This window comes from Cnephaeus nilssonii, assembly GCF_951640355.1.
Source record: "Cnephaeus nilssonii genome assembly, chromosome: 15".
Taxonomy (NCBI): Eukaryota; Metazoa; Chordata; class Mammalia; order Chiroptera; family Vespertilionidae; genus Cnephaeus; species Cnephaeus nilssonii.
This window is the reverse complement of record NC_137086.1, coordinates 14,827,191-14,851,740: the sequence shown is the minus strand read 5'-3', so window position 1 is coordinate 14,851,740 and position 24,550 is coordinate 14,827,191. Positions and strand designations below refer to the sequence as shown.

The 24,550-nt window shown below is 49.1% G+C and overlaps 1 protein-coding gene across 1 annotated transcript in view; it reads left to right on the top strand.

The window, feature by feature from the left end:
* The window catches only part of LOC307112143 (xanthine dehydrogenase/oxidase-like), a 64,083-nt gene that overhangs the window by 18,420 nt on the left and 21,113 nt on the right, over positions 1-24,550 (top strand). Inside the window, exons 7-21 of the mRNA XM_079792563.1 lie at positions 1,020-1,088; positions 1,404-1,490; positions 3,175-3,316; positions 5,228-5,320; positions 5,901-6,052; positions 7,285-7,378; positions 9,741-9,850; positions 11,954-12,138; positions 13,186-13,360; positions 14,962-15,045; positions 17,889-18,058; positions 20,173-20,296; positions 22,334-22,453; positions 23,234-23,330; positions 24,248-24,372. Of these exons, the coding sequence (XP_079648689.1) occupies positions 1,020-1,088; positions 1,404-1,490; positions 3,175-3,316; positions 5,228-5,320; positions 5,901-6,052; positions 7,285-7,378; positions 9,741-9,850; positions 11,954-12,138; positions 13,186-13,360; positions 14,962-15,045; positions 17,889-18,058; positions 20,173-20,296; positions 22,334-22,453; positions 23,234-23,330; positions 24,248-24,372 (1,827 nt within the window). The remainder of the gene's footprint in view (positions 1-1,019; positions 1,089-1,403; positions 1,491-3,174; positions 3,317-5,227; positions 5,321-5,900; positions 6,053-7,284; positions 7,379-9,740; positions 9,851-11,953; positions 12,139-13,185; positions 13,361-14,961; positions 15,046-17,888; positions 18,059-20,172; positions 20,297-22,333; positions 22,454-23,233; positions 23,331-24,247; positions 24,373-24,550) is intronic.

Here is a 24,550-nt window from a genome sequence, read left to right as displayed (position 1 = left end):
CTGGATCCGGGTGAGGCTGGGTCCTGGGTCCGGGTGAGGCCGTGGGCCCCTGGATCCGGGTGAAGCCGTGCCCCTGGGTCCGGCCGAGACCAAACCAGAGGGAGTCGGACCTGCATTACCACCATTTGTCCACCATCCAGAGCTGAGGGGTCAGTGCCGACAAGTACTCATAAGGAACTGGTGGACATTGATATTGGGTCTCAAAAGAACTGTTGGTCCAGAAAGAAACTCACTACAGACTGATTCATTTGCCTGTCAGCATAACTATTATTGCTCGTCGCACATTCAATTCTTATAAGTATATCTCTAGTGACACATGATTTCGCTCATCTAGGGGAAATGATGAACAACATAGACTGATGAACAAGAACAGAACCAGAAACAAGGAGGCATCGATCGGACTATCGGGCCTCAGAGGGAGGATAGGGGAGGGTGGGGGGAGGGGGGAGAGATCAACCAAAGGTCTTGTGTGCATGCATATGAGCCTAACCAATGCTTAAGTTCAACAGAGGGTTGGGGCATCCATGGGGAGGGGTGTGGGATGGGAATGGGGGGATGAGGACAAATATGTGACACCTTAATCAATAAAGAAATTAAAAAAAAAAAAAGAGGGGGCTCTTGAGTGCTGAGAGAACCAAGGGAATTTCTGTCTCAGAGGCTTCCTAAGGGAGCAGCACTGAAGAGAGAAATGGGCATAAAGAAATGTTTTGATAAAATAGGAGGAACTATCTCTATGGAGAAATGTTCTTAACATTTAGTTTCCCTACTGTTTCCAGGAGAGATCTTATTTGTTGATTCACAAATTATTTAATCGACATTAACCAAGCAAGAGGAAGTAGGTAAAGCAGAGGTCTCACCTCTATGCAAAGACAAATGGATGGGACAGGTTATTTACTAATACCATTGATGCTGGAGTAGGTGTCAGAGCAGGATTTCACTGGAAATTAATAATGTATGTTCTTCAGCTTCTGTGAAACTCTTTGCAAATATTTTTGTGTGAATGTTGGTCATCTCTGTAGGATGGTGGGTGCTGTGGAGGGAATGTGGACAACCCAAACTGCTGCATGAACCAGAAGAAAGACCACACAGTAAGTGGGCCCTTCTCTCCCTGGAAATCTGGGGGCCAGTTGCAGTTGAAAGGAGCCAGTGGTCTCGCTCCACACTGTTGGCAAGGGTGGCTGGAAGAGGAAACAGTTAAGCCCAGACTGAGAGGGTAGTGACTGTGTACATTAGCTCTGGGTCTTCTGGCAAGACCTTCTGGTTCCTGCATCCAGGAACTGCCTGCCCCTCACCAGCTTGCTGGGGGCTGCGAATGAGCTTGCTTGGACAAAGGGCTGCATTGGTGCTATGCGGCATTTTAACGGGGTGATACTGTATCACACATCTGTTCCCTTTCCCAGCAGGTCACTCCCTCTCCATGTTTATTCAACCCAGAGGAGTTCATGCCCTTGGATCCTACCCAGGAGCCCATCTTCCCACCAGAGTTGCTGGTAGGTGATACCCCAAGGAAAGGCCCATCGAGGCTCTGTGCCAGGAGCCTCTGGACACCAGCTTTATTTCATACCGCCGGGGAACGTTGTCTTCTCCTTGTCCTTCAGGTCTCAGCCTGAATTTGCCTTCCTTTCTCTGACACCCAGGGGTCAAGTCCCTCTTTCATGTGCTCCCACAGGGACCCACATTTCTCTCCTTTTCACACGTGTCACTCTGAGGACAAGAAGTGGATCTCTCTGGCGCCCTGTGTATCTGAAGTGCTCCAGAAGTATCTGCTGGCCTCCTGGCTAAATCTAATGCTAAGCCCCCCAAGCAAATAGTCCATTTAATAAACAAACAAACAAACAAAGCTGGATTCATAGGACACACCCAAGGCCTGCAGCTCTACTCTAAGGACACCTCTCATACCACCTTTCTTCCCTTGATGATTTGGTTCCTTCACTCCAACATCTGTGGTGAGGAAAGAGTCAAGCCACTCTCAGAGCTTCTCAAGTGCAGACTTCTCAGGGGCTGTTGAGCACATGAGGACTCCCTGAGTTCAAGGGCCAGAGAGAAGGGCTGTGCAGCAGGCTGCCAGCATATCCTCCTCTAGATTGTGCAACCTTGAGACCGTCAGTGTGATTTTGGGGTTTTCTTCCCCAGCATCACCCCTCCCTCATGCACTGGGACCAGCTCTGCATTGCATTCCCTTTGACAGCCCTTCCTTTGCTGCCCCGTCTCCACCCACACACCTTGTCCACTGCTCCTCCTGGAGACAGTGGGGACAGTCCAGGTTGCCTTGTAGCTAGTGACTTTGGCAGGTCACATGACTTTCTCAGGTTTCTCCCTTACCTGTACAAGATGCGGCTCACAATGCCTCCTTCACCAAGTCTTCAGATGGCTCAGAGAGCTAATGTATGTAAGAGCTGCAACCTAGTTCCTGCCTCCATCCATGCAGTTTTCCTCTCTTCTCTTTGACAAGTATTTTCATTCTGAATCCTATCTAATAAAACAATAATATGCAAATTGACTGTCACTCTAACACACAAGATAGCTGCACCCATGTGGTCAAAGATGGCTGCACCCATGTGGACACAAGATGGCCGCCACAAGATGGCCAGCAGGGGCGGGCTTTTGGGAGGGACCAGGTCTCCAAGGGAGGGCAGTTGTGGGTGATCAGGCCAGCAGGGGAGGGCAGTTGGGAGGAACCAGGCCAGCAAGGGAGGGCAGTTGGGGGCGATCATGCCTTCAGGGGAGGGCAGTTAGGGGTGATCAGGCTGGCAGGGGAGCAGTTAGGCATCAATCAGGCTGGGAGGGGAGTGGTTAGGGGTGATCAGGCTGGCAGGCAGAAGTGATTAGGGGCAATCAGGAAGGCAGGCAGGTGAGCAGTTGGGAGCCAGCAGTCCTGGATTGTGAGAGGGATGTTCGACCACCCGTTTAGGCATGATCCTACCAGGATCGGGCCTAAACGGGAAGTCGGACATCCCTGGAGGGGTCCCAGATTGGAGAGGGTGTGGGCTGGGCTGAGGGACAACCCCCCTAACCCCCCATGCATGAATTTCATGCACTGGGCCTCTAGTTCAGTAATAAACAAGTCCATAGAAGAGTTGATCCCATTGTGGCCTTGAAACGAGTGCCATGGGAATGGTGGTGGGAATGGAGTAGGGAGAAGGAAATGGCTCATTGGAAAATGGCATTTTCCAGAGGCTGAAAGACGCGCCTCGGAAGCAGCTGCGTTTTGAAGGGGAGCGTGTGACCTGGATCCAGGCCTCCACCCTGAAGGAGCTACTGGACCTCAAGGCGCAGCACCCCGAGGCCAAGCTGGTGGTGGGGAACACGGAGATTGGTAAGGGCCTGGGGTGGCTCACGGCCTGCCTGGGGGCCAGGGATCCACTGAGGAATCCGGGGCCCTTGAACTATGTAAAACTCCTGGCTTTGGAGACCTGTTCCCACCCCTTGCTGGCTGTGGGTCCTCAGAAAAATGACATTTCCTCCCTTGCTCTCATTTTCCCATTTCACGTGTGGGGTTAATAATGCCTCCTTCAAGAGTTGTCCTGAGTATTAACTGAGATCCTTGTTGACTGTTTTCTATAGACACTTATAAAGTGCCAGCTCTGTGCCAGGGACCCTGGGAGGGACTGGGTGCCAGGATGAACTGGACACAGTTCCTTCCCTCACATGTCTCCCAGTCGGAGGCAGAAGGGAGCGATGTAGGTAAACTGTCCAGGCTGGTGCCTGATGGATGCTAGGGGTTCCATACATGTAACTCTCTTCTCCACCCTTTTCTGGGGGTGCTGTGGTAAGGCAAAGGAGAGGAGATGTCCAAGGTTTGTGTTGCCCATGACCATGGCTACCTGTCATGGTGGTGCCTCCACCTGGGACTTGAGGCCCCCGATATGCCAACAGGTCAGGGAGACTCAAGCTGTGCAGCTCTTGGTACTGGTGGGTGAAGGGACTGGAGCAGAGGTGCCCAAGGCTGTGCTCATCTCCATCCATATCTAAGCCTGGCGTGGCCCATCTCCATTTTGCTGGGTTCCAGGCCCAGAAAGGATGGAAGGAGAAGATTGTGGCACAGCCGAGGTCTGCCAAAGAGGACCTCTGGTTTTGGGAAAACCTGACATGTTTTTAAGCAACCAAATCCAGCCTGTGGGAGACTCATGGCTCTTGTTTTGAAAGGACCCTGGGTTCTGATTTGTTCTGCGGCCACAAATAAGAGAGCTTGGCTCGGCTCTTTGCTGATGGAGCACAGAGTTGGCCATGCCCTGTGAGCATGTGTGTGGTACAGAGTCCCAGCCAGTTTTGTGACACCTGGGTGGCAGGGTGGCCTGGGAGATCTGCCTCAGGTGATGTGATCCTATGGCCCATATAGCCATGGTCCCGGGTAGCATGAGTTAAAGTGGAGAATGACTGGATGGAAGAATCTTCAAGATCCTTTGACATGTGACAGATTCCTTGCCATGAGCCATAAACATCTTGAGCCAAGTCAGATTCTTAGAGAAAGGAATTCCCAAAGGTTTTATAAGCTTCAAGTTAGAAATAATTTTTTAAGATCACTCCATCGGCTCCACCTCCTCCTTCCTTATACAGACCCTACAGAGTAACCACCCACAGCTGGGTGTATAGAGAAACTTAAGACTTTCTGTCTCCTTCTGCTTTGTCCTGGGAGCTGGTATTCAGATGGGCCAGACTCCCCACAGCCTGGGCCTCCTTCAGAAATCCCAAACAGCATGTGGGAGGGAGGACGTGGGATGATGCACATCATTTCTTTTTTACCTTTTCCCTCTATCGCCCCTGGGCGAGGCTGGGAGAGGTGCTGTGTAACTGAGTCTGAGGAATGGGGCGAGTCTGTCCTTAGAGTTTCTACCTTGATTAGCAGATTTGAAGTTTTTCTCTCAGTCAATTTTCCTTTTTCTCTGAATGTTAAACTTTTGTGTCATTATTAGTTATATCCCAGCTCTAATTATAACTCAAGTACTGAAATCTGCCCATGCTTAGCTGTGTAACTTGGGCAAGAAACTTAACCTCGCTATGCCTCAGATTCTTCATCTATAAGCAGAGAAAATCACAGTATCTCCCAGAGTTGTTGTGAGGATTAAATGAGTTAAAATACGTAGTGCTTAGGAGAGTTACTGCCATATTTTAATGTCCCGTGTTTTCTAATATTGCTCCTAAACACACACACACACACACACACACACACACACACACACACACACACACACACCCCTCTAACTTCAGGCTTTCTGTTTCTCTCTAGGCTTTGAGATGAAGTTTAAGAACAGGCTGTTTCCTGTGATCATCTGCCCAGCCTGGATCCCTGAGCTGAATTTAGTGGAGCGCGGCCCAGAAGGTAAGGGAGGTTAATCTGGGCCCCTGGAGGGGCTGGGATGCTGGGAATGGGTCCCATTGGGGATGGTGGGTTCTAGGACAACCTCCCCTTTGGCTCTGGCTGCCACCTGCTTGTCCTGGAGCCGCCCTGCACAGGGGAAGGGGCAACCTTCACCACCTTTCTCCATCATGGTAGGCAAGGGCTGTGAGATCTCCAATAGTATTCTGAATCCTGGCTACACCTTAGAATCACTCATGGGGTCAGGGGTCCGGGGAGGGCAGGCGTACTTGGGTGCTTTAAAAAAATATGCCAGGACTTTACTCTCTGAAACCTGATTTTACTGAGTGGAGAACCGCTGGTTTAGTGAAAGAGCACTCTGGTTGTAGGCCAAGAGGCCTGGGGTTGAGTCTTGGATCTTTCAATAGCTGTGTGGTGTTGGGCGAGTCACTTAACCTCTCTGGGCCAACTTTTCTTCATCGGGATAAGCATGTGAGTCCTGGTGCAGCCTCACTCAGGTTGCTGGGAAGCTTCAGAGACTCTGTGTCTGAAAGTGTTTTCTGCGCTGGGCAGGGGATCGCTTATTCTGAGCATGTGTTCCCAGGTATCTCCTTTGGAGCCGCTTGCCCTCTGGACTCTGTGGAAAAGACCCTGCAAGATGCTGTTGCCGAGCTTCCTGCCCACAAGACAGAGGTGTTCAGAGGCGTCCTGGAGCAGCTGCGCTGGCTTGGCGGGAAGCAGGTCAAGTCTGTGGCGGTGAGTCCCCGCTCAGGGGCCTTGAGGACCAGGGGACAGGGCCTGTCATCACACCAGGAGCCTCACACTTGAATGGGTAGAACTGCCTGAGTGTTTGTTAAAGATGCAGATTCCTGGGCCCTGCCTCCGAGATGCTGGCCTGGAAGGGCTGGGTGGAGCCTGCAGGTGCTGCTGATGCAGGTGGTCTGTGGGCCACTCCAGGTGGCACTCACTTGGACTCAGTCTTCTCCCTGAGGTTGGAGAGATGGGGCCTCCTGCCTACCCCCACCTCCTTTCTGATTGGCCCAGGCTCTCAGCAGGTAGATGAGAGATAAGTTAGAGAAAAGCCAAACCAGGGCGGGGCACAGCCTTTCAGCATTGGGGGTTAGAACCAGAGGTAGACCCCCTGAGAGGAGGGAGGGCTCCACCTGCTGGCTGTCACAGTCAGCCTTCAGACTAAACCACAGATTCCCAGTTTGCAAGCGGCATTTCCACACAGTGCCATTGAGGCTCATTATTGTTGATGGTATTGGGAGGAAAGCTAACCCTTCTTTCTATTTTAAAAAAATGATTTTTAAAATTAAAAAAAAAGAAAGCAAAATAACCCACTCCACCCGCCACACCTTACCCTAAGCCCCGGCCACTTCTGGGTGTAGATGAGGAAATATAAACAAGCAATCTCTACCGAGGCCCCAGCTCAGCTGGCATCTACTCGCAGGGAGGACTTGTTTTCTTTCTGCAGCTGCTTTCTCCCTCATTTCCAGTAGTGAGCACGCTGGGTCTGGTTCTCCCAACATTCTTTGCCAAGTTGCCAGGAAGCTCAGATCCAGTTAGAACAAATCACTCATTCTTAAATCTTCCTCCTCTTTGTCCTTGAACTTTATCTTCTATTTCTGCTGTACTGACTCTCTATGGCCTCTGTGATAAGCCACCTTAACACTTTCTGAAAAAGCTTGGGTGACATTAAGCACTTGAATTTCAAGGGGCTGACTCAGGTTGACTGAGTGAGGTGCACTGACTGCTACATTTCAGAGCTGGACCCCAATCCCAAGCGGTCAGATCTCACGTTTCGTACGATATTCAATGTTCTGACTGTGGAGCTCTCACTGTGTCGGGCTGTGTTTCCAGGGGCTGGAGGTCGGGTCTCCCTTCACAGATGACACCTGTCATCCTCTTGCCCTGCGTTTGGGAACCAGCTGTGTGAGCACGGGTTTCCGGGCTGGGCTCTCATGCACACTCTCTGCTTGTCCTAGTCCATCGGAGGGAACATCATTACCGCCAGCCCCATCTCCGACCTCAATCCGGTGTTCATGGCCAGCGGGGCCAAGCTGACCATCGTGTCCAGAGGTGAGCTGCCTCGTGCAGAGGGTCCCGGGGGAGAAAAGTCTCACAAGATGAGTTATTTCCTGGAGAGACAGAGTCCAAGGTCCAATGACCCTGCTGGCCTACGGTTTGGATTCCTGGAAGCTACAAGGTTCAACAGAGCTGGGCGACTTCTTTATTAAGAATTCCCAGCAGGCTCTGTCCAGATGCCTTACCTAGTGGGATGCTGGAGCCAGAATGCACCAACTAAGCATAGCGGATCGCTGGGTCATCAGCGTTTGTGAAACATGGCTGTTATTAAAAACTAGAAGCCCGGTGCACGAAATTCGTGCATGGCGGGGGGTTGTCTCTCAACCCAGCCTGTACCCTCTCCAATCTGGGACTCCTGGAGGGCAGTCGGACATCCCTCTCACAATCCAGGACTGCTGGCTCCCAACTGCTTGCCTGCCTGCCTTCCTGATTGCCCCTAACCACTTCTGCCTGCCAGCCTGATCACCCCCTAACCACTCCGCTGCCAGCCTGGTTGATGCTTAACTGCTTCCCTGCCAGCCTGTTTGCCCCCAACTTCCCTCCTCTGCCAGCCTGGTCACCCCTAACTGCCCTCTCCTGCAGGGTTGATCACCTCCAACTGCCCTCCCTTGCAAGCCTGGTCCCTCTCAACTGCCCTCCCTTGCAGGCCGGGTGCCTCCCAACTGCCCTTCCCTGCTGGCCATCTTGTAGTGGCCATCTTGTGTCCACATGGGGGCAGGATCTTTGACCACATGGGGGCAGCTATATTGTGTGCTGCAGTGATGATCAATCTGTATATTACTCTTTTATTAGATAAGATAGAGGCCTGGTGCACGGGTGGGGGCCAGCTGGTTTGCCCTGAAGAGTGTCCTGGATCAGGGTGGGGTTCCCTTGGGGCGTGGGGCGGCCTGAGCGAAGGGCCTGTGGTGGTTTGCAGGCCAGCCATGCCCCCTGGCAACCCAAGCAGAGGCCCTGGTATCTGGGATTTATTTTCCTTCTACAATTGAAACTTTGTAGCCTGGAGCGGAGCCAAGCCTGCTGTTCCCTCCGGGGCGGCAGCCATTTCTGTGGCAGATAATTCACCTTCTACAATTGAAACTTTGTAGCCTTAAGCGGGTGGGCCCGGCCAGGGTGTGTGGAAAGCTTTGCTTCCCCTGTTGCCGCCGGCAACCCTGGCCTGCTCTCTCAAGCTCCATTCTGCCCCCATTTGTTTGAATTTGTTTACCTTCTGTAATTGAAACTTTGTAGCTTGAGTGGAGGCTTAGGCCTGCAACGGCTATGGAAAGCTTGGCTTGCTCTGTTACCTGGGAAACCTTGCTCTCTGTGGCTGTAGCCATCTTGGTTTGGGTTAATTTGCATACTCGCCCTGATTGGCTGGTGGGCGTGGCTTATGTAGTGGAGTGATGGTTAATTTGTATATTACCATTTTATTAGAGAAGATTAAGTTATATAAGCGTGCAATAAGACAGATTATATTAATGACAAAGGGAACGAATACTCAAAATTCACCACTTGCTAATTATTTTACTTCATTTTACTATTGTCTGTGCTGTTGAGGCTCCTTCCATCTATCTGTCTGCAGTGGAGATGCTATGTAGTGGTGTGCTACTGTGATTCCTTCCTTGTCAGAAGGTCCCCAGCACTTCCCCTGGTTTGATGACTTGCCAGGAGGACTCACAGGCTCAGCGTATAGTCATGCTCATGGCTACAGGAGAAGGAATCAGGGCAAAATCAGCACAGGGAAAGGCACATGGAGCAAAGTCCAGTGGAAATCTGACACAAGCTCCCAGGGCCTCCCAGCGGATCCCACAGGAGGCGCTTGACTCCCCCAGCAGCAAGGTCCCCATGAGAAGTGCAGGTGACCAGGGAACTCGTTAGGGGCTCAGCACCCAGAGATCTAACTGGGGGCTGGCCACACAGGTCTGCCTGGTACATATCAAAGCCCAGAGGTGTTCCTCATAAACCATGTTGTTTTTACAAACCGTGAGCCATTCTTATGAGGGAATGCTAGGAACCCTCTGGAGACCCACGTTCCCAGAGGACACCAATGGCCCACCTTGTAAACAGGCCTTTCAGAGGGCAGCAGGCCTGCTGACTCAACTCTGCCACAGTAATGTCATTTTGGTAGCTTGAAATGGGCTATGGTGGGAGTATTTATACCATAGACAGTAGCAAATCAAGGCTACACCACCAACAGCTGATTGTTAACCATTCACCAGCACACCATTGCTGAAGGATTTCAGATGGAGGGCCTTGACCCCAGCTGAGCCATCCATTCCCTTTGACTGTGGGCATCAGAGGCCAGGATGCAGAAGCCCACTGGAGGGTTGCCCTGTGCTTTCTCACATCAGTCTCTCTTCATCTTGCCTCTGTACAGGCACCAGGAGAACGGTTCCGATGGACCACACCTTCTTCCCTGGCTACAGAAAGACACGGCTAAGTCCGGAAGAGATACTGCTTTCCATTGAGATCCCCTATAGCAGGGAGGTAAGATGCTGGGCCCGAATCACTCCACACCCACCAGGCTCCGGACAAGAAGAGCAGAGTTGGCCTCAGGACCAACCTTAGCATCTCTCAACTGTAACACTGATGCTCTTGTCTCTGAACTATGCCTTTGACCAGCCATATTCCTCTCTGGACAATGAGAAGTTTTAGGGTAAAGAGCATATCTCATGGACAGAAGCTAGATGTGTGATCCTTAGTGAGTCAATTTACCTTTCTGAACCCCAGTTTTCTCACCTGTACAATGGGCACAATGTCACCTACTGGGAAGGTGATTGTGAGGACTGAAAAATAATTGTGAAGGTTCCTGGCAGATGCCTGGGAGCTGGTGGAGATCACCAGCTGGTAACTAGCAACACAGTTTCAAGGACGCAACCTGCTGGCGAGTATTCCTCCCCGGGTCAGAGGAGACTCGATTTTGTCAGGTGAAGTGTGGGGCTTGTGTGCTAAGGGAAGAAGCTGCCTGTCAGTCAGACCTTCACATGCCAACCTGGGGCTTGACAAGGTGTTTACACACTGACCTTGCTCTGGGTGGATGACGGTTCCAGCTTGTTCAGCAGATCAGGGCGCCTCTGGCCACCTCGCTCTTGTTCCTTGGGACCTGTGGTGGCTTCACCTGGCGTGACTCTCGCCTCTTTCAGCAGCACATTATTCCATGATGGGCCTTGTAGGAAGTGACCTGTGAGAGGCTGGGGAACCAGCCATAAGGGAGCGTGTTAAGGGTTTTCCACAGCTAGTGCTTGAGTGTTAAAAGGCATGTTTCACCCTGGCTAATTTTAACCTCTTTAATGAGAATGCTAATTAAATTAGAGCAATTACATCCCTGAGGTGGTTTCTTAATGGTGCTCTAGCTCCTCCTTATATAGACCATTTTGAGCAGTGGTTCCCAGAATTTTGTATTTCACAGATCGGTAAAAAAAATGTTAAATTATGCTGTTGGGAAAGGAGGCAAGAACAGGCATAGAACTGCCCAGTTTTTATTTTGCCAGGCAAGGGACATAAAATACATCTCCTTATAGAAAGGACATGTTAACACCCAGGATTAGGAGGGATTTCTCAAGAAAGAACAATTGAGCCGACACTGACATTTCCTGGCAGCCCAGTGAAAACGTGACAGGGGACTGGCACAGCCCTGGACGTGAGCAGCTGGAACCTCTGTCCCAGGATCAAGTTCAAGGTCTGGGCTCATGTCCCCAGGGACTGTCTGACACCAGGAAGTGGAACCAGCTTTAGCATCAGGAGGGGCCTCTATGGCTTCTTCAAACAAAAGCCTGTGGTCATTTCGGACCTCAGCTGTGGGTCTTTCTCCAACAGCCCTTTCCTTACATCTCCCCCTTGAGAGGTGAATCAGAGTTTGTGCTGCCAGGGTGAGTTTGAACCTCAAGCAGAACCTGACACAGAGAGGGCTGGATAGCACAGGGTCCTAACCTAGAAAGTAACTCACGCTTTCCTCCTGTCCCCTAGACAGAGGTGGCTTAGACTCAGGACATGGGTGATCAAAGCACAAAGGCAGCCACTGCCTCATAGTGTGGTTAGTTCTTTCAGCCAGGAAGCCAGATTTCTAAGCACTGCCCATAGGCTGGTGGGAGAGCCGGTTAGGGAGCCAGTGAGGAGGCTGCAAGCTGCAGGCTGTTTCAAACAGTCTTGGGCATTTCTCTGTATCTGCTTGAGAGGCAGTCCGGCCAACAGAGGTTTCAGCACAGCCCCTGAGAGGCCCTGTGCTCTGATACTGGGCACCAGTGTGGGGAGGGTTCTCGGTCCTGAGGGGTCTTGAAGGAGACTTGGTGAAAACACCCTTCCTTCTCCCCGCTGTTGGGTTGAAAACACCCCATTCTTCTTTGTCCCCGACTTTGTTTCCTGACTAATAGGGAGAAACCCTGACCCTCACAGATTCGGGGAATGCTATCTGGGACTTCTGAAAATGTGATGGTTAGGCCTCAATTATTGATCCCTGTCCCCAGCTCCTTGCTGATGTGCAATGGTGTTGTCTCCTCACCTCACCTCACCTCCTACCCCGTGTTTCAGGCTCACCATTTGCAGTCCTTGCAAAACAGGGTGGGAAACTGGTACCTTCCTATTCTCTTTCAGGGCGAGTTTTTCTCAGCATTTAAGCAGGCCTCCCGGAGAGAAGATGACATAGCCAAGGTGACCTGCGGCATGAGAGTCCTGTTCCAGCCAGGAACCACACAGGTGAAGGAGCTGGCCCTTTGCTATGGCGGAATGGCCGACAGAACCATCTCAGCCTTCAAGACCACTCGGAAGCAGCTGTCGAAGTAAGAGCTAACAGCAAAACAGCCCTGCTGCTGCCCTATGCTGCTGCTCCTCCTCCTGTGCCTGCCAGCAGTATTACTATTGCTGCTTCTACTGCTATTAGCATGGTTACTACTACTGTGATTACTGCTATTACTAGTAGCATAATGACCAATAGTATTGCTGCTACTGTACTATTACTATTGCTGCTCCTGCTGCTACCATTGTTACTGCTATTACTAGTACTACACAGCTACAACTATTATTACTATTGTTGCTTCCAGTGCTGTTACTCCTAGTAGTGGTATCACTGCTGTTGCGGCTACTACTTCTACTACTACTATTACTATTAGTGCTTTTGCTATTACTGTTACTACTTCTGCTTCTTCTACTACTACTATATTACTTCTGTTTCTACTACTACTATTACTATTGCTCCCACCAGTACTGCTACTAGCATTGCATCTGCCAATGCTAGTATTGCTACTACCAGTATTGTTGCTGCCGCTACCGCTGGTATTGCTATTAATGCTATTATGAGTGCTATACTATTACTATGGCTACTACTGTCACTATAGGTTCTATATGGGGGCAATTGAACCAAGCACTTCACTGGCACTATCCTATGTAATCCTTACCATACCTGTATGGATAGATAAATCTTAATGTTGGAGTTTGGTTCCAATTCTTAGCTCCAACACTTACCAGATGGGTATAGAATAAGTCAACTACACCTTAGTTTTCTCACTGGTAAAATGAGTATAAAAACTTTCCTACTATACATTTTAATTTAAATTAAAAATGATGTGTCATAAAAAACACTTAGGACATTGTAAGAACTTAATAGACTTAACTATTGTTTTTGTGGTCTTTTAAAATTGGATCTGTTTTTAAAGAGGAGAGAACTGAGGCTCTAGGAGGCTAAGTAACTTGCCTAAAGTCACAAAACCATGAATCTCTGAGCCAGATGTTCAACTGAGGTTCACATGACTTTGGGACCCTGTGCTCAACGCCTACACAATGATTCGGGGGCGGAATGGGAGCGCTCTCCCATACCTGCTCTCCGGCAGATTCTGGAACGAGAAGCTGCTGCAGGAGGTGTGTGCAGGCCTGGCAGAGGAGCTATATCTGCCCCCCGATGCCCCGGGCGGCATGGTGGACTTCCGGCGCACACTCACCCTCAGCTTCTTCTTCAAGTTCTACCTGACGGTGCTTCAGAAGCTGGGCAAAGAGCACCCGGAAGATGTGAGTGTGGGGCCTGGGCAAAGCACGGACTCTCTGCAGCACTTTTGTTGGGAATTTGGGTAGCTGGTGTGGGTGAGACAGTGCTGTGGACCAGGTGGTGAACTTGCTTCTTTCCTGTGGACATGAAAGGGCAGAGGAGCAAGGACCGGGGACATAGCCCCGGGAGCCACAGGGAGATGAGATCCAACTGGGTGGCTGAGAGGCAGAGCCCTGGGCTGGGAGTCAGGGGTATGGGTTCTTGTTCCATCTGTGTCATTATCTCACGTGGGAACTTACATAGCTCACAACTCCAAGTCTCAGTTATAAAATCTGCAAAAGGGGGGTGGGTAGACCAGATGATCCTTTCGCCATACAGCTGATACAACTGTAGTTTTTTATTTGGAATGGGAGTGCAGAGAATGATGAGAATGTGGAGCATAGAAGGAAAATGCAAAGTGGGGCTTCTCCAGCCACTGCAAGGATGTGCATTCAGGAGAGGGTGCTGGCTGATGTGTGTCCAGCTCTCCAGATGGGTTCAACAACAAGCACTTATTTTGCACCTTTTAGACAGTAAGATTGCACTGAGGCTCTAGGAGGCTAAGTAACTTGACTAAAGTCACAAAACCATGAGTCTCTGAGCCAGATGTCCAACTGAGGTTCACATGACTCTGGGACCTTGTGCTCACTGCCTACACAATGATTCGGGGGGCAGTGAGGGGTGACCAGGCTGGCAGAGAGGGGCAGTAAGGGCAACCAGGCCAGCAGGGGGAGCAGTTAGGGGCGATCAAGCAGGCAGGCAGGTGAGCAGTTAGCAGCCAGTGGTCCTTGTTTTTGAGAGGGATGTCCACCAAGGGGTACCAGATTGGAAAGGGTGCAGGCTGGGCTGAGGGGACAATCCCACCCCCATGCACAAATTTTGTGCACCAGGCCTCTAGTATAAGTAATAAAGACTTATTGTAGAAAACACAGAATTGTATAAAAACATCACTCTCAGATCCCAGAGAAAACCACTGCTAATATTTTTGCTTCTTCCTCTGAACTTTCCCCTATATTTATCTGTCCATCTGTCTCATTCTTTTTGTCTGCCTCATCTCTCTCTCTCTCTGTCCTTCCTTCTATCCATCAACATAGCTATCATCTTAAAATCTTTTTTATCTGGATATATCATTTTCTAAATAAATTTGAGGTCATGCTGCATGTAGTTTTATTTCCCCCTTGAGTCCATTGAGATTATATTGTGAACATTTCCCATATCATTAAATATTTCCCACAGAATTGAGGAGGAAAAGGAAGATTTTTCCAGGAAGGCTGGGAGGAGGATAGCCAACAGAGAGCAGCATGCATAAATGCAGGGAGGACAGAAGCCTTTAGGTGTGTGGGTGGAAGTATGTGCCACTCATTACACAGCGGGCACGGTGGGGGCAGAGAGGCAGAGGCTGTGAGTGAATCCTGAGCTCCCAGAGCCCACGGTCAGATGTTGAGACAGATCCAGCCAGTGTGAGAAGGAGTGTGAAATGAGGAGATGAGGGGAACAGTTGTTACTTTTACCAGTTGGGGGACAACCAAGGTTAGGGTCAATGATGGAAATAGTCAAGGTCACCTCTGTTATCTTGCCTCCACAGGAATGTGGCAAACTGGACCCCACCTTTGCCAGTGCCACCTTCCTCTTTCAGAAAGACCCTCCGGCCAACGTCCAGCTCTTCCAGGTGAGTGGAGACAGTGTGTGGCCCTTGCAGAGTTCATCAGATGACGCTAACCATCGGCAAATGACTTATTCGAATTGCACATAGGTGCTGAAAGCTCCGTACTGTTGTGCATAAGTATCCAGGGAAGAAAATGGGAACTATGTTAATGTCAGTGAAGACTTTTCCCCCATTAGTCAGCTTCATTTTTCTCTTGGGATTACTTTCATCTTCACCTGCTCCCTAAAGAGAATTTCCCTCCCATTTTATCTTTTTTGGCCCCTCTGTGGGACTAATATGCAGAGTCAGGAGTCCTCTGGATCATGTAAGCAAACAAAACAGAACAACAACAAAAACAACATTCTATCAGCAGAATCTTTTTGAGAGGTACTAGGTAAAGGGTCAATTTTTCTAGAAACATTTTGGATTCTCTGAGCCATATAGTCTGTGTTGCAACTCCTCAGCTCTGTCTTTGTGGCACAGCCAGAGGCAATACATAGATGAATGTGTAGTGTTCCAATAAAACTTTAATTATAAAAACAGACAGTGGGCCACAGTTAATCAGCCCCTGCACTAGAATGCAGTGGCTCAGTGCGTGAACTCTGGGGCCCAGCTGCCTGGACTGGAATCCAACTCTGCCATTTCATCACCATTTTTTTAAAATATATTTTATTGAGTTTTTACAGAGAGGAAGAGAGAGGGATAGAGAGCTAGAAACATCGATGAGAGAGCAACATCGATCAGCTGCCTCCTGCACACCCCCCACCGGGGATGTGCCTGCAACCAAGGCACATGCCCTTGACCGGAATCGAACCTGGGACCCCTGAGTCAGCAGGCCGATGCTCTATCCACTGAGCCAAACTGGTCCCGGCATTTCATCACCATTGAAGCTTAGACAAGATCCTCAATTCCTCTGTGTCTTTGGGCAAGATAATTACTCCCACGATCTGGATAATGATGGTACCTCTTTCATGGGATAGTTTTGAGGATTGAATGTATCTGTAAAAGTAAATAGCTTAGGTAGTTCCTGGCATATAGTAAACATTCAATAAATATTGTCTATTACCAGTTTTACTTAAAACAGAATTTTATTATGACACTAGAGTCCTGGTGCACAAAATTCGTGCACGGGTGTGTATGTTCCTCATCCCAGCCTGCACACTCTCCAATCTGGGACATCCCTCTGACAATCCAGGATTGCTGTCTCCCAACTGCTTGCCTGCCTGCCTTTCTGATTGCCCCTGACAGCTTCTGCCTGCCAGCCTGATCACCCCCTAACCACTCTCCTGCCAGCCTGATTGATACCTAACTGTTCCCCTACCAGCCTGGTCACCCCTAACTGCCCTCCCCTGCTAGCATGATTGCCCACAACTGACCTCCCTTGCAGGCCTGGTCCCTCCCAACTGCTCTCCCCTGTTGTGGCCATCTTGCAGGCCTGGTCCCTTCCCTTGCAGGCCTGGTCCCTCCCAACTGCCCTCCCCTGCTGGCCATCTTGTGGCGGCCATCTTGTGTCCACATGGGGGCAGCCATCTTTGACCACATGGGGGCAGCCACCTTGTGTGTTGGAGTGATGGTCAATTTGCATACTACTCTTTTATTAGATAGGATGAACACATTTTAGAACACTTTGAAAAATATAGAAAAGACTAAAGAAAAAAATAAAATTCACTCCAAATCTTACCTCTAAGAGAAAAATCATTATTATATTTTTGTATATTTACCATTTTTATGTATATACTAGAGGCCCGGTGCACGAAATTTGTGCACGGGGGCGGGGGGGTGGGGGGGTGGGCAGGTGTCCCTCAACTCAGCCTGCATCTTCTCCAATCTGGGACTCCTCTAGGAATGTCTGATTGCCCGTATAGGCCTGATCCCAGTAGGATCGGGCCTAAACGGGCAGTCGGACATCCCTCTCACAATCCAGGACTGCTTGCTCCCAAAAGCTCACCTGCCTGCTTTGTTGATTGCCCCTAATTGCTTCTTCCTGCCAGCCTGATCACCCCCTAACCACTCCCCTGCCAGCCTTATTGCCCCTAACTGCCCTCCCCTGCAGGCCTGCCCCCCCCCACTGCCCTTCCTGCAGGCCCTGTCGCCCCCAACTTCCCTCTCCTACAGGCCTGCCCCCCCCCAACTGCCCACCCCTCAGGCTTGATCGCCCTGAACTGCCTTCCCTTGCAGGCCTGGTCCTCCCCAACTACTGTCCTCTGCAGGCCTGGGTCCCCCCAAACTGCACTTCCCTGCAGGGCCGGTCACCCCCAACTTCCCTCCTTTGCTGGCCAGGTCACCCCAAACTGCCCTCCCCTGCAGGCCTGGTCCTTCCCAACTGCTCTCCCCTGTTGGCCATCTTATGGTGGCCATCTTGTGTCCACATGGGGCAGCCATCTTGTGTGTTGGAGTGACAGTCAATTTGCATATTACTCTTTTATTAGATAGGATGGACATGTATATGCTATGTTTATAACACATGATCTTTTTTTACTATGAAATTCAAATTATTTTTACATATACACATACACAATGCTTTATGCCCTGTTACACTTAACACGCGCTTCCTTCCTTCTAATTAAAATTCATCAAAAGTATGTTTTCACATTTGCATACTATTAATTGTACCCAATCCCCAGTGAATGGACATAAGGTTCCCCTCTTATTTTTTTCTGGTCCTGTGTGGGGTGAGCCTATGACCACCTTCCTGATGCCTTAGCACATGCCTTTCTGTTTCCTTTGCCTGCTCCCCTCCTGCCCCTCCATTCTCACTCCTTAGGGTAGCTTGGCCACCTGGCCTGAGACTCCCCACGGTTTCCCTAGACCTGTGGGAGAAGAGTATCCCCCCCAGCTCAGCCTGACTGGTGTCCATGTCATTCCAGGAGGTGCCCAAGGGTCAGTCTGAGGAGGACACAGTGGGCCAGCCTCTGCCCCACCTGGCCTCGGCCATGCAGGCCTCCGGGGAGGCCGTGTACTGTGACGACATCCCTCGCTACGAGAATGAGCTATACCTCCGGCTGGTCACCAGCACCCAGGCGCACGCCAAGATCAAGTGAGTGTAGTAAATACACTTGGAGAGGAGGGCGCTGGCAGCACCCTGCCAGGCACTGGAGAGGTTCCCTTGTCAGTCCAGAGGGGAAGATGGGGATCATCTTAAAACTACAGCCTGGAGAGGAGCCGGAGAGGTTAGGGGCTTGGGGATGCCAGGAGGGTGAAGGGTGGACTTGCAGAGGTAAGCAGGGGCCAGATCAGCAAAGCCTTGGATTTGCTGGGCAGAGAGATTACACTTGAGCCAAATAGCAATGAGGAGCTGCTGGAAGGCCCTTAACAGGATCAGGTTACATCTGCACTTTGAGATTGGACTAAACTTCCATGGAAAATTTCAGAAGAACTTGAGTCTGCACTAAAGGAAAGAACACAGCCTTAGAGTGAGGGACCTGGGATTGGATGTCTGTTCTGGTGCTTAGCATCCATGACTTTGGCCTGTGTGACTAAGCTCTACGTTCCCCTATATTTATGTAATAGGATGCTTTTGTGAGGGTTAGTGATAGTGTCCACAAAGGACCTAGCAGAAAGTAGTCTCTTGTAGCTGCTTGTGGAACTTCGAGAGCCTGAACGGCAAGAATGCCACCTCTATGTTAATAATAATTAATTAATTAATAATAGTAATGATTATAAAAAACCCCTTAACATTTATATGGAACTTAATTACCACATTTCGGTGTAAAGCATTTTAGATATATTGGCTTCTTTATTCCTCACAATAATCCTATAGGTAGGTCCTATTATTCTCTCCATGTTCCAGATGAGGAAACGGAGGACCAGGCAGGGTAACTGACTTGTCCTGGTCACACGGTTGCTAAGTGGCAGAGCCAGAGTTTGAAGCCAGGCAGCATTAGCAACTGGGCTGTGCTGCCTCTGGGTGTTCAGGCTGGAGCCTGGGACTTCATTTCCTGGTGAGCCCTAGAGACACATCCCGCTGAGCAGACCAGCGACAAGTGACCCTCCTTGGGTCTTACCATAGCATGGATGTGGGATCGGGTCTCCTTGTCATTGGTCTTTCCTCTGCTGACACTTCTAGCCTGGAGAAAGATCCCAGGAATGGAAAACTCTTCCAGGTCCCTGAAAAAAAAAAGTTTGTTTAAGATGATATGGTTGCCAGCCATGGCGTAAATTCATTTGCCTTTGCCCTTGTCTTGAGCCCATACTGAGAGTACCATGATCTGCACACCGTCCACTCAAAGAACTTTGCTCCATCCCAGCCATGCCTGAATGGATATGGGAGGGGGAGGTGGGGGACTCTGTGGTAATGCAGTGATGGGGCTCTCCCAGCTGCTGGCACCTGGAAGGGAGTGTGGTAGAGCTTAAGTGGACCTGATGTTGGCGCTCTTCACAACTCAACCTCAGTCCTAATCTCGCTACACTGCTCTCTGGCTGGGTGGCTTTGGACAAGCTCTTTAACTGTCATGAGCTTGAGTTTCCCCAAATGTAAAGTGGGGACAATGACAGTGACTTTCTGGGGCTCTGGCGAGGATTACCTATTTAAAAGGTGGTTGGTACAGAGCAGATCCCATACCTTTCTCTGAGGTGCCTCTGTTCTATTCCCCAAGGGGTCATGGGCCAGAGTGAGCGGGACCCAGTTCAGATTGTTATAACTGATGGACTCTCCATGCTTTCTCCCTTGGAGGCCTGAATTGTCTAATTGTAACGGGGGTGCCCTACCATTCCGGGATAGCTCTGTGAATGTAGGGAGAGAAATTTGTCTGTGTGACGTGGCTCAGATCCATTGAATGAGTACAGCAAGCTCATTCTGAATGGGTATTAGCTGTGAGGTGGGTTTTAGTCAGCATTTAGATTGCTGTTCACTATGATTTGGTTCCCTTGTACTTGGACATTGGAACAGGGCATAGTGATAAGTCCATGAGGGCAGGACTGTCCTATTCATCTTATCTTCCCAGCAGGATTCAGCATAGTAGCCTTCACATAGTAAACATTTAATCAACACTTGCCTAATAAAATAGGACAGGATAGAATAGAATAGAATAGACTAGCATGTGGAGAAGGGAGAAGTTAGAGTGGAGGAAAACCATCAAAATGAGGACAGTTGGATGGCGGGTCTCCCACTTTGGTTTTCCTGCTGGCCCCTCATGCTGCTCATTTTTGCAGGTCCATAGATATTTCAGAAGCTCAGAAGGTGCCGGGGTTTGTTTGCTTTATCTCTGCTGATGATATTCCTGGGAGTAACAAAACTGGACTTGGTAATGATGAAACTATCTTTGCGAAGGATAAGGTATGGCTTGCATTTTTAAAACATGAAGTTAGTGGGATGAATATTTAAGTTTTAATTTATGCACATTCCTCCAAATCCCTCATATTGAAAAGACTAGACATTTGCACATCTTTGCATCATCCCATTGGCCAATATTCAGGACAATCCGTAAAGGGAGAGCATATGCTTGGTAGCACTTTTTATTTCCATTTAATGCTTATTTGTTTATTTAATTGATGGCTGCTGTTTGTACATAGTAGAATGACTCCATGCCAACATGACATTAAAAAAAGGCTGGTGATTGTATTTGGACTAGCAATCAGGTTCTTAAGGGTATGATATTGAGTTCCTTTACTAAAAGAAAATAAAAATACATTAAATAAACTAACCAGATAGAGATCATAATATCACCATTATGTGTGTACTGATAACTCACTTATATGAAAGTCCATATATTGATTTCAACTATATACAAAGTCCTGCCAAAAAAACACGTTTCCAAACATTCAAAACAGCTGCTACAAAATCCATATACTTACAGAGTATTTCTCAAGCAGTCACTTTATAATTCCTAATGTTGCAAATTAGAAGTGGATCAGTCTTGCTGAAGGGCATATTCACCTTATTTTTGCTGTAAAAGTGAAGAAGCAAAAGAAAAACTGTAGACTCAAGGCACCAGGACTCCAGAGGGAGAGCTTTTGAAAAACCCATTGCTTTACAAACTCCCAGAACCCCAGGAGCACAGCTAGCATTATGGTTGGTGAGAACCATTCAGGTTCAAAAACCATTGCACTAACCAATTCTACCTAATAAAATAGTAATATGCAAATTGACCGCACCTTCGCTATGCCAAGCCACGCCCACCAGCCAAACCCACGCCCACCAGCCAATCAGGGCAAGTATGCAAATTACCCAATGAAGATGGCGGTTAATTTGCATACGCTGAGGGAGGGAGGAGTGAAGACTGAAGACAACTTAGAAGAAAGAGGGAGGAAAAGCGGACAGCAAGGTGGCTGCCAGAGGGAAAGCCCGGGCGGGGCGGAGCGGGGCGGGCGGCAGCAGTGCGCAGGTACAGGTGTGGGGGCCGCAACGGCAGCAGCGCACGCCGCCGCAGGGGCTGCTTGCAGGATTCTTCCTGCAAATGGGCTTCTAGTTAAGTCAATAACTGAACAGGGTCCTCAAGAAATAATGATCAGGGACAGGCATACTAAGTATTGGTTCCTATTGTCAGAAACCTCATTTTCCAAAGAGATGAGTTGGACAAATATTTTGTTTGTTGTTTATTTTGGGGAGCATGTTGAAAGAAAATTCTCTCTGAAGGAGATTCGTGAATCTTTTATAGGAACTGAACTATTAATTAAAGATAATAATTATTTTATAAATCTAACAAAAAACTAGTTTATGAGTCCTCAAGTCTAAGAACTAGCATTTGGAAACTACTGCTTCTGGGCATCTAGGTAAATATAAGACATAATGGCTGCCTGTGAGGATTTGTTGGTATAAATCTGACAAACAGAAGATGAAAGAGAGTTCGTGGTGGAAGGAAAATAAAACTGGGAGTCAGGGCCTAAGATTTAATCATGGGCTGGTAACAAGCCAATTGTGATCTTGCTGTCTGGGTCTCCATGTCTTTGTATGAAGAACAAGGGGGTTGTATTAGATCCGAGTTGGCAGATACAGGTCATGCTACCATACTGCCCTTTCTGCTGCTCAAGGCAGACATCACTGATCAATTACCACATTCTACCCTGGGCAGCTTCTCAACAGGCTGTCAGTACTAAATCATCAGAATTGGCCCTTGAGATGAAGTAAATTTGCCATTCTAATACTAATCATCTCCAAGTTCATTCTACTCCCACAGATTCTAAACACTTATGAAGGAGCACACAACCCAAATAATAGAATAAGGACATGAAAAGGCCCCAGGGCATTCCTATGATGTGCCTTAATAGGAAATTGTGGGGACGGGGACTTCCTTTTTGCCCTTTGAACAATTCAAAATAATTGGCTTCTTGAGGTGTTTTGTGGTGTTCTTCAATAGTCTGGCTCTACTCCTAGGTGACTTGTGTTGGGCACATCATTGGCGCCGTGGTCACGGACACCCCAGAGCACGCACAGAGAGCAGCTCAAGGAGTGAAAATCACCTATGAAGAACTTCCAGCCATTATCTCCATTGAGGTAATGAGAATGGACTGCCTGTGAGAGGGCTGAGCTCCCTGTCTCTGGGAGCACACTGTTTAGGATCCTCTAGTGGAGATTCGAGCAGCAGGTGGGATTTGACTAGATAGGTTTTTTAATCTCTTCTGGCCCTGGGATTGAGTGGTCCTGTGAAAACTTCCCCATCGTGATCCTAGACTCAGTCCACTAACAGCCACACTGAGTCCCTCTTACCCAATTTCAGCTCCATTTGGGTCCTTGAGGGATTCTTTGCTTTTCCTCAAGATCTAAGGTAGTCCACCTCTGTCTGAGGAAAGGGAGGAATATGACTTTCTGGGCTACATGTGAGCTTATTTTTTTTAAAATTTCTTTATTGATTAAGGTATTTGATATGTGTCCTTATCCCCCATTACCCTCCCATCCCCTCCCCCTCCCCCAATCATGCCCTCAGCCCCCTGGTGTCTGTGTCCATTGGTTATGCTTATATACGAGTCCTTTGGTTGATCTCCCCCCACGCCCCCCCTCTTCCCTCTGAGATTTGACGGTCTGATCGATGTTTCTCTGTCTCTGGATCTGTTTTTGTTCATCAGTTTATGTTGTTCATTATATTCCATAAATGAGTGAGATCATGTGATATTTATCTTTCTCTGCCATGAGCTTACTTTAAATCTGTATGAGAAGATTGCAGAGATGCCTATGTGAGAAGAGAGGGCAACCATTCTGGGAGCTTCTCTTCCGCACTCAGAAACCACCTTCCTCCCTCTGAAAGTCAAGTCGCTGAAGCTTCTTGTTGATCCTCAGGATGCGATAAAAAACAACTCCTTTTGGGGGCCGGAGCTGAAGATCGAGAAAGGAAATCTCAAGAAGGGGTTTTCGGAAGCAGACAACGTTGTTTCAGGTACAGCTGCACGTGCAGCCTTGGGGTTGGGCCGGCCTGGCTTGTGAATGAAATTCAAGAGCTGTACCTTGAGTCCTGGGGCAGGGAAGTGATTTCCTATCATTTCCGAACAGAAGAGTTCCTCTGGTGTTTGTAAGGAAATAGTAGACAGTTGGCTGGGAAAGACCTTCAGTCATCTCCACTCTCCTGACTGTGGGCTGGAGACACCTGAATGATCTAGAGAGAGATTAGTGTGGTGGATTTGGTGGATTAGTGTGGTGGATTTGTCTGGGGAAGATAATAGCCTCAGATGCCTGGTCAGCCTCGGATCTGCCAGGCCTTTAGCCACGTGGACTCGCCCCCCCCCCCCCCCCGCCGGCCCCTGACCAAAGGCAGTTCTCACACCTCTTTAGCTAGTGCGTCCCCTGCCCCCCTTTTTCTCCTCCACCATCCACACTGTGAAATCAGGTGCATAGCTCTAACCCCAGGGTAAAGCTGCTGAGCAGACAGGCCCCTTTTGGAATTTTCTATGTTTCTATTGTGCATCGTTAAGTCACTCATAAGTTAACTCACTAACTGGCCTGATAGCTTTCATTCTGGAAGGTATTTTTAGCTTGTCAATTACCTCTATTGATTCTTTATCTTTTCCAACATTTTACAGTAATCGTTTGAATCTCTCCGATTTCCACTGGCTGCAGCATGAAGAGAGCTTCATGCCTGATGCATTTCAGTGTCATTCTGGTTTCTTTGTTGAGGTGGGGGTTCAGCTCTCAGATTGCTAAGACTGAGACCCCTTTTCACACCAGTTGGGGAACCTAGAGGTTACCTGCGAGCACTTGGTTCTTGCCTTGGGCACTTGGCAAGTACACACCCTTCTTAAGCAAACGTGTCCCCTCTGCAGCAGCAGGCTCACTGTGCGGGTCTTGTTGCTTCCCCAGGTGAGTTGTACATTGGTGGCCAAGAGCACTTCTACATGGAGACTCACTGCACCATCGCTGTCCCAAAAGGCGAGGCAGGGGAGATGGAGCTGTTTGTGTCCGCACAGAACACCAAGACGACCCAGGTAGGTGTCCTGTGGGTCAGCTCAGGGGCCTGGCGAGGACACCAGAGAGCTCCTGGCATTGTGGGAAATGGGAAGAGGGAGACCTGGGTTGGTCCAGAAGGGAATTAGAGGGTAGTGTTCCTGGACCAGACCCTATCACCAACAAGCTGGTGTCACTGAGCTTGTTACAAAATCATTC